Source organism: Amblyomma maculatum, chromosome 1 (genome assembly GCF_055883805.1).
Source record: "Amblyomma maculatum isolate TAMU_Amacu chromosome 1, ASM5588380v1, whole genome shotgun sequence".
NCBI lineage: Eukaryota > Metazoa > Arthropoda > Arachnida > Ixodida > Ixodidae > Amblyomma > Amblyomma maculatum.
This window is the reverse complement of record NC_139344.1, coordinates 406,558,504-406,568,612: the sequence shown is the minus strand read 5'-3', so window position 1 is coordinate 406,568,612 and position 10,109 is coordinate 406,558,504. Positions and strand designations below refer to the sequence as shown.

The following is a 10,109-nucleotide window of genomic DNA, read 5'->3' as shown; positions in this document are numbered from 1 at the left end:
CAAAATTGGTTTTGACTTTTACATCATTAGGAATTCCATTCCAAATTTGGGCACCAAGACATTCGATTAATCTGCGCCCATAAGTATTGCGGCATGGTGGTAGGTTAAAATTGCGAAGAGTTGCTGCTCTTGTGGTTCTGCTAGGGAGTCAGAAGAGGTCTGGTGGAAGCGGGCACGCGTTCATTGCACTTTGCGAGTCGTACTGGCCGTTGTTGTGGTTTTTATCTTCCTCCGTGAGTTGCATTCAGTGTCCTCGTTTTGTCATTTCGTTTTATCGACGATTTATATTGTCGGGAAGATCTTTTTTCCCGCAATCAGGTGGAGACGCTGACATTTAGAAGCACTACGAGCTTCACGATCCGACAGGCTCGGTTCTTGATGCTCGGCAACCTCTTTATAAAACGTGATCAGGTGATTTAGTGACGGTAGCATGGAGCCCTCAATTACCACGTTATCAAACTGCCTGTCGTAAGGGACCGCACGCAAACCAAGACGTAGGGACGTACTGGCACGTCCTAGGGGCACTGTGCCTGACTCGGTACCCAAGAAGCGTGCAATATTTATTACTATCTCACCCTCGCAACTCAAATGAGAAACCCGAGTCGACAGCTGATTTCAACTTCGAGACAGCATGTATTATTGCTACGTGCCACAACTCATCACCTCTCGGTGCTCAGACACGCCATCTGCTAAATGCCACTTGACAAGTTGCTATGACGCTTATTAAAGGTCAAGGGGAAAGGCCATTAAGAGCATGGTTTAAGATAGTGGGTGAAAATTTGCATTGCAGTGGTTTGATTTCAACGGCTTAGCCTTGAGGCTGTCTCAACCTTAAATTTGCCGTACATAAAAACCGGCTTTTGCGGTTAGTATAAGCTGCTGCTCTATACACAGCCTGAAAATTTGCAATTGCACGAAGCTCCCATCCTTCACAAAGAAGCAGATTTAAAGTACTTTAGACCGATACCACATCACTGTTGCTTCCTAGCAAGCACAGCAAAGTTCGAATGCCCTTCAGAGCTTCCGATTCTGAACTCGTTACATGTACAGACTACATAAAAATTCAGCTTTCACGCTTTCTCTACCCTTTCTATCCGCCGTCTGTGCAGCAGGGTTTCAGATATATATTTCGTATTTGGCATTCCTTCAGGGCTCTCTTATTTACGTCTCATGGATCATTTGGGCATCCTCCCGTGATTATGCTACGGCCATTAGGATTTACTGTTTCTCTGTTGTATATAAGCGTTATACTCAGATGAAATAATTGTAGAAGTTTAGCGTTGCTAAACTGAGTATAACTTGTCAAAGCACTAGTGAGGCGTAGATAGCCTTGGTGTATGGTAGGCGTATTTCACGCCGCTAGCTTCTTGCAATCACCAGTCAGATGCACGCTAGTGAGAAGCCTGATCTATCCTGCCCAAGTTGCCAAGAGCGGTATAAAGCCCCACTTCAGTCACGATCTACGGATGCGCTCGTGTCGCTTAGGTATACAGTTTGTACAACGGATCCAAGTGTTCTGGAGGCTGGACTCTGTTCTCACCTTCTTGCTTTCCGCAGGTTTCCCTTCTTGAATCTGCCTTTTCTGCATGTGATGATTAAACCTAATGATTCTGAGTAATAAAAACTCACTCTAGGAAGAGAAGCCCATCTCGAGGCAGAAATCTGGTCTAACGCTTAGGGCGGGGACAAAACAGAAACAGACACTATGAGCGTGCGTCGTCTTTTTCCGTTTCTTTGTACTCGTCCTGTGCGCTAGTGTTTTAGTAAGTCAAGAGCCCATGATGTTTATGCCAGTAGAAACAACTGTATAACACAGGACAATTGCCAACAGACAAGCAGACATGGTTCAGGAGGCGACGAAGAATTTCAGAGACTTCACACGGATGCGATAGTATATGTGTACGAATAGTGGGGGCTTTGGATTAGCAGAAAAATATGTTCAGTCTCTTGCCCTGGAATATCGTGAAGGACGACGTCAACGGCATGAAATAATACAATTCAGACACATTAGCTCCAGCTAGACAATTCGCGAAGTATGAGATACATATAGCGGATTACAGGTGGTTGAGCTCACTGCTAAGCGAAACAACGCCATGCGCTTGGTTTTTAACTATCCACCTCCCTGATGAATTGCTGGCCTCGGCCAGGAATGAAAGGGGCAAATTAATGGAGGGAGGATCGATTTGTTGTTGATGGAGGGCTCCAGTGGAACCGTCTATCACAATTTTCTCACGACCTGCCATACCATTTAAGTTACCCTGGGCACCACAACGCAGTTCAGAAAAGGAAGGCAGGCAGAAATTATCCGAGATTATTAGACAAAATACAGTGAAAGCAGTGGCTTACTTCAGGGGTTCTCAAGGGTTTCTTTAAGAAACCCCAACAACCCCAAACATGTGCCACGGAACCCCCCTCCCTCCCCTTCCCCCTTTGTCACAATCAGGCGATGTTACTTAAGCATGGATTTTCCTCGTTCCTCTTTTTTTTAACTATTGTGTTATCTGTTTGGCTTGTTGAGTTTGGCAATCAGCATTGGTGCTCAGCATCTTGCCACAATGCCAAGGTCTATTTGAGGATGGTGCCTACGCTGACAGTGCGAAACTGAGGAACGAGATCAGATAAGATGTAATGGTCTGAAATGACTTTTTAAGTACCCTGCACTGTACCTCAGTTCGCAGGTCGAACCAGAGTATCGACAAGTGAACTTGTCTTCGCCTGGACATATCCAGAAGAAGACGAAGACAAGTCCACTTGTCGAAATGTTGAATCGACCTGCGAACTGAGGCGTACCCCATTTACCCTTGTTCAGTGCTCCTTCATACCGTGTAAACCCTCTTTTTCCTCTGGTTCTACCTGGATCCTGCACTGTACCTGGCACCCTAGCGTAAGAAGTGGCACAGGAGCACTTTGGGAGAGGGTGGTGGGGGTGATGTCCAGTGGAAGCTGGCGGAATCCCTGAGAGCTGCCTGTGGAGCCACTGGGTTCTGCTGAACTGAGATTACAGTTATGCGCAAGCACTGAGTAGGGTAGCATACAGCGTTAGCATAATAAGAAATTTTGTGCCCGAAGACTATATATATCCTACATTTCGTCCTCGGAGAAAGATGCAGTTCACACAATTCGTGTATTAGGCTACAGTAGCTTTTGCTCTACCGTAAAGACGGAATTGTGAAACCTTCGACATTAGTATAGCATTGCTGTAAGCAGGATGAAACGTGTGGCGGGCAAGATATGTGAGTGCGGTTGTGAAAGTGACTCCCTAAACTAAAGAAAGGCGAAACAGCTTTGTGCTACCAGCAGGCAAAGAATGCGTCATCCCTAATATTTAATCACTGAATTTTCACAGTGTGTTAATTGCCGTCTAAGCGAAGCAGGTCGTTAAAAGTTAATTACTTACCCCCGAGGGCACCTATGCGTGCAGCATGACGGAATGGAGGTGCGCATTGCTGCTCCTGCTGCTGACTCCCACGCTGGTGGTGGCGCTCATCGTAGACAAAGAGGACGGAGGCTACCAGGACGTGGTAGTTGCCATCGACGAGTCCGTCGGCCCCGATGAAGGAGTTGTGGAGGCTCTCAAGGTCGGTCTCAGCGATGATAACTAGTGGTCTGGTTTCGGGTGCCAGCGCTATCTCTGTTAGAAAACCTCCAAAGAAACAGCCGCGGTGCACGTACCGGCTTTAAACGGGGCGAAGTGTGCAGCGTCAGGTCCATTACATTTTGCCGCTATCATTGATTAGAACGTGTTTTGCAACGCGCTTTAGGGTGGCTACATGGCTTCGCACGAGACGAGTTGAGCGTGGGTTAGGAAACATGCATGATGGTCTTAGTTCGCTCACACGTCATTCCGTCGACGTCCGCTACATGGTCAGCGTGACCCAGATGGCAGATTAATCCTTCGGGTCACATTCTGGCTTCGTCCACAAGAGGCTTAGAACGGCGCTATTGTTCATTGATGGGATGTTTTGACAGAATAAGCGCAGCCCAAACGCACTAGGCGGCAGCCTGAAAGTTTCACAAAAGCTTCTTTAGGTTCGGCTGCGAATTCCGCCTTCGGTTCGGAGCTGCCTTCTTTCCTTCTGTTTCCGTAGCTTCCATTCGTTCTGCCGCTGAGATAACATTGCACACTTGAAACAATACTTGTCTCTCACCATTACTTAACGGGAACATAGTCACTCTGCTGGATCGACTTATCTTCTTTTATCTTGCGACACTAGTGGCTGGTCGCAATGTTGGATTTTATCCTTTAAGCTGTAACAATCTACAAATATACATAGTTAGGCTGTTTACATTACCTGCTCAGGTGGTACACAGTATCGGCGGGGCACGATGGAGGGCCAAAAAACAACTGCTTGTGTTGTGAGAGGTACAGGGGAAAAGCCCAAAAAGGGGAAAGGTCATGGTGACAGGTGCCGCGGGCTCACATGTCCAAACGAAGCAGTAGCCAAAACGCCTAGGCATGCGCTGCCCACAGAGGGAAAATTAAACAGAACAAGCGATCAAGGGAGCGTATTAGCCGCGAGCCAAAACGGAGGTGGGCATTTGACCTCAAAAACCTCGACCTCACCTCAAACTCAAAAAATATTTGGCGACCTCACTCAACCTCAACCTCATCAATTGAGGTTGAGGTCCCCCAGGCGACCTCACCTCACTTTTCAGGTGACCATTGGCGACCTCACTCAACCTCACCTCAAACCCAAAATGTGAGGTTGAGGTCGGGCGCTCGACCTCAAAAAAAAAAAAAATAATAATCATTAAGTTAAACCGTAACTTAAAGCAAATATACATTTCTCGGTAATCCTAGGGTATATAGGCTAGCCAGAATTTTGTCGTATGAAGGCTGTATTTTACTTCTAATATTATATAACAATTATCCCAGATAAAAGCAGAAAAACTCCGGACACGACATGTCCAACTCTGCAATAAAGTGCCAATCCTCTCCCCCTCCTCGCCTACCCTTTTGTGGTCGGTTTCAATCTAAGGCCTACATGGGTACCACGTTACTACGCATAGGCCCATAATGCAATACAAACAGTTTATTCGATCTGACCCACGTGAATAAGATTCGTATTAGAAATAAAACAAGCCAGTTCTTACTCTATACTGAAAAGACAAATGCTGTTGGCCCTAGTGACGACGACAACAATGATGATATGCTCTTTTTCTTTTCTTGCCACATAGCGCTAAACAGACAGGGACACAGCGAGACACACGGGACGGGCATTTTTTTTTTATCGCCCGTCCCTTATGTCTGGCTGTGTCCCTGTCTGTTTAGCGCTACGAGGCAAGAAAACCGACACCAACTCGCCCAAGCTTCCATCCTTGCTCTTTTTCTTAATTCGAAAAAAAATTGATGATTGCCGAGCTTTTTTCTAATACACTGTACATTGTTTTGCGACAGAATACATTATATTAGGGAAAAAATAGGAATACAGTCGTGCCTCGTTAATATGGACACTGGTTTCCGACCAAAACTGTCCATAAAGCGAGTCATCCATATTAACGAGTCATGAATAAAAACTAAAAGTATATAATTGAGAAAAAATTTATAATTAATGGTTGCTGTTTTAATTAATTTGGGTATATAAACACAGCCGAGATGTCGATGCTACCCTCTTCTCCATAAATCCGTCGACCTGAGACGTCCTGTCTGTTCTTAAACCTTGTCAGCCATCCTCTTGAGTAGCTCAAATCAGTTACGCCTAGACAGAGCGTAGAATAATATTGTCACGCGCCTTCGTAGAACGTCGACGGAAGATGAAAAAGAGCGGTCGGGTAGATCGGTGAAGAAGAAGAAAGAGCAAGGGCAGAGGAACGTTCGTACGCTTCGCCGCAATCCTCTTTGTACCGATCCCTGTAAATAAACCCCCCGTGCGTACAAAGTACGTAACATCGCGTACAAAGTACGTAACATCTTGGTGAGAGGTGCTTGGGTAGCGACCACGGAGCGTTTCATCTACCGAAGAAGCCGTAGACTTGCTGGCCTACCACCAATGCCATCAGACATGGCTGAAGACGGCAGCACCGAGCAGCCAGGACCATCCACGGCGAAGAACTGGCCCCATTATCGAGAGCCGCGTACTTTTTCCGGAAAACCTGAGGAGGACGTTGATGAGTGGTTGAAGCACTACGAAAGAGTGAGTAAATACAATCACTGGACCGCCGCTACTAAGCTGGCTAATGTGGTGTTTTTCCTTGCCGCCACTGCCTTCGACTGGTTCGATAATCACGAGGATTCATTAAGTACATGGGCTATCTTTGCCAGCGAAATCAAGAAAAATTTTGGAGATGAACCTGCAAGGAAGCGCGCTGAACAAACTTTGTTTCACCGGGCACAAGTACTCGGAGAAACTTGTACTGCATATATCGAAGCCATCTTAAAGCTATGCAGACTCGTCAACCCCACTATGCTTGAAGAAGACAAAGTCGGTCACCTCCTGAAAGGAATAGCGGAAGACGTTTATAATTTTCTTATTAGCAAAGAGAACCTGAGCACCACCGCTGATGTTATAAAGCATTATAGAACATTTGAGGCTCTCAAGCTGCGACGAATTACACCCAAATTCGGAAGACTGGCCAATGTCACCTCTGTAGCCAGTGTTGAAGCCTGTCCTTCAGTTTCCATGGCTGATATGATACGAGAGATTGTACGCGAGGAATTGTCAAGATCTAGGGACGCCATCTGTAGTGAAGAATATGTGCGGCAGAGTTGTGCACCGCAGGCAAATGTTGCCGCCGTGTCCACTCCGTGGGTTCAACCTAGCGGCGCTTCCCATATGGACGATCAGCGCAGCTATATTCAACGTTATGACCACCAGCCGATGGAAAAGAGGCCCGCCTACTCTGAAAATGTGGTTTGTCAGCAGCGAGAGCCTCGCTACAACCAACGTCGCGACTTTGTTAGTGAGGACTCTTATGCTGATCGCTGGCGCCCTCAACCTGTGTGCTACAGGTGTGGCATTGCGGGGCATATCGCTAGATACTGCCGCCGTCGTTTTCCAACTGTACAAGATTACCGACCCCACGCGAACATTCACGGACGGCTGCACACCGAACAACAACGATCCCCGACTATGCCTACTGGGGACTCACACCATTCGACACATTTGCGGAATTCATCTCCTGCATCTGATCGTAGTGTGACGCCGCCACCCCAGCACCCGCGCAGGTCACCTTCCCCTCGACGTCGTTCTACCCCGCACCTCCACCAAGATGTTACGTACTTTGTACGCGATGCTACGTACTTTGTACGCACGGGGGGTTTATTTACAGGGATCGGTACAAAGAGGATTGTGGCGAAGCGTACAAACGTTCCTCTGCCCTTGCTCTTTCTTCTTCCTCACCGATCTACCCGACCGCTCTTTTTCATCTTCCGTCGACGTTCTACGAAGGCGCGTGACAATATTTCTCAGTAAACATCTCCCTGTTTTACTGAACAAAAATTCCGTAAGTCATCACAGGTAAAACTTATCAAGACGGAGGAGAAGAAGCACCCATAATGTTGCCGAGGCAGAGGGCCTTCTCTTGAAGCATTTCGTCGCTCACGACAGCACCATTCGCGTTGTCGTGACGCTGGGACTACGTCGACCCGGCCTTCACTTGGTAGCGTGCAGAGACTCGGGGTTGAAGTAGGATTGAATCTTCGAAGTTGGTGAAATATGTACAAGCAGGTTTACTGGCACTTTGAGAAAACTTATTTACAATATTTACACGAAAAAGAAGGGTACATCAGCAAAATGGCAAGCGTTAAGAGTTCATAGCGAGAAGCGACTGGATGAGCCGTTTACCCAGGGCCCAGAGCGCCATTTCGTGCTCTGCAGCGTCCTTAAAACCCCCCCTATGTCCAGCCCCTCTCTGAAGATGCTGACCAACCAAATCCAGGGCACGCCCCTCAGGTATCGGCATCCAATCGAACACATCACTGCACTGATGGTCTGAAGCACTGACTGGTCCGGCATTCATTCGTTGGGCGGGATCACTTGTTGGCGGGAAAAGCTTGGGAACGGCGAGGAGAGGAGGTACATTTCTATTCTTCAGCAAAGAAACCACAGACTGGTTCTGACAAGGGGTTTTACTTCTCAGAAACCCGAGTGCACGTGGCGCCGCATAGGGCTCCCAACATTGTCCCTTTTCGACAATTGCAAATCTTTCCTGCATTCCCGGGAAATCACTTAATGGCCGTATGAGTCATGCTCCTTTCTTGTCCTGCACGTCAGCGGACATGTCACTCTGTCGTCTCCTTTGGATAGGAGGCATTCATCACTGGAGGATAGCACTTCTCGACTGGAAGGGTGAACAAAAGAAAGAAAGCACTTCCTGCTATTTCCCGCAGGGGGACGTTTCTTTGTGTTTTTCCAGACGTTCTCTTGACAGGGTCAATTTGGCATTTGCAGGTTGTCCACAAAGCAAAACATGCTTACAAAACAGGATTCCTGGAAACAGGCTCACTTAGAGCCATTGGACCATCACCACATATTCACAAAACTTTTCCATGCCCACAGGCGAACAATAGAGCGCGCAATTGCGGATGCTTGGTCGTAACAGCCTCCTCCCCCGCCAGAAGAGACTCGGAGGGCAGCAGTCCCAGCTGCTGCATGAAGAGACGACTTAATGGCCTGCACGTGAACGCTTGAAGCTCGCTGTTGCTTGTCGCGTTGTCTTGATTGTTGTAGGCCAAATTGCTCGAGCTGTCTGAAACTCAACCACATGTCCAAACAAGCACTCGGCTCCCGTCTGAAGAGACCAGGTTAAAAGAAAACTGCCATTGTTGTTCGAGAAAAGCCCACTCTCAAGACGTTCAGGACCCACGTATACCTCGAAAACCAAACGTGCTGCTTTACATAGTCACATATATTCAAGCGCACGAAAAAAAAAAAAACCTGATTATCAATTTCGATACATGGTGAGGAACATCTCGGACCGCTTAGAAAGAGCGGCTAAGCGCGTCCGCATTCCCATTTAACTTCCCCTTTTTGTATCTTATTTCAAAATTGTACTGCTGTAAAATCAAGCTCCACCTAAGAAGGCGACTGTTCTTCGATGTCGCAGTTTGCAGCCAAGCCAGGGGACAATGGTCCGTCTCTACGGTGAATTTGGCCCCTCCAAGATAGCACTGCAATTTTTGAATGGCCCATACAATGCAAGCGCACTCTTTCTCTGACGCGCAATAAGCCCTCTCTCTAGAACTCAGTTTTCTGCTCAAGTAGAGCACGGGGTGCTCATTACCGTCGTCATCTCTCTGGCAGAGAACAGCACCTAACCCTCGATCACTGGCATCACACTGGACCGTGAATTCTCGGCCATAGTCTGGAGCTCGCAATACCGGACGGCTAATCAGCACAGCCTTCAGGTTTACGAAGGAGGCTTCCTTTTGTTCGTCCCAGACTACATTTGTCGGTTCTGTCTTGCGGAGAGCGTCGGTCAGAGGGCTAGCCAAAGCTGAATAGTTAGGGATGTAGTGATTGTAGTACCCAGTCAGACCTAGGAATGCTCGAATTTCCGTCTTCGTGCTCGGCCGCGGGTAGTCTGCTACCGCAGAAATCTTAATCTCGCTGGGTTTCCTGAAACCTTGACCTACATGGTGACCCAAGTAGTCCACGGTCGCCCTTGCCGGGCAACATTTCTCGGCCTTTACGGTTAGTCCAGCTTGACGCAAAAGGCTCAGTACAGCTCTTAGATGTACCATATGGTCCGCCCATGAGTCGGAAAAAACCGCAATGTCGTCTAAATAAGGCACCGCGAATGTTTCACACCCCTTTAAAACCCTATCCATGAGTCGGGAAAAACAAAATGGAGCATTTTTGAGCCCGAAACTCATCATTGTTGGCTGGTAGCTGCCCGTCGGAGTGACGAAAGCCGCGTATCTGCTGGCGCGTTCAGTGAGCGGTACTTGCCAGTATCCTCGAGTAAGGTCCAGCGTAGTCACATATGCCGCTCTACTGACCTGTTCTACTCTCTCCTCAATATTCGGAATAGGATACACTTGATCCCTGGTGAGAGAATTTAGCTTTCGGTAGTCTACCACAGGCCTAGGGTCTTTACCTGGAGCTTCTACTAAGATCATATGCGAAGCATAATCGCTTTCCGAGGGTTTTATTACTCCCAATTCCAGC

General features: G+C 47.7%; 1 protein-coding gene across 1 annotated transcript in view; it reads left to right on the top strand.

Annotated features, from left to right (window-relative positions):
* Positions 1-3,422: 3,422 nt before the first annotated feature.
* Positions 3,423-10,109, top strand: part of LOC146208817 (calcium-activated chloride channel regulator 4-like) — a 53,385-nt gene continuing 46,698 nt past the window's right edge. The window contains exon 1 of the mRNA XM_084579363.1: positions 3,423-3,578. Within this exon, the coding sequence (XP_084435489.1) occupies positions 3,423-3,578 (156 nt within the window). The remainder of the gene's footprint in view (positions 3,579-10,109) is intronic.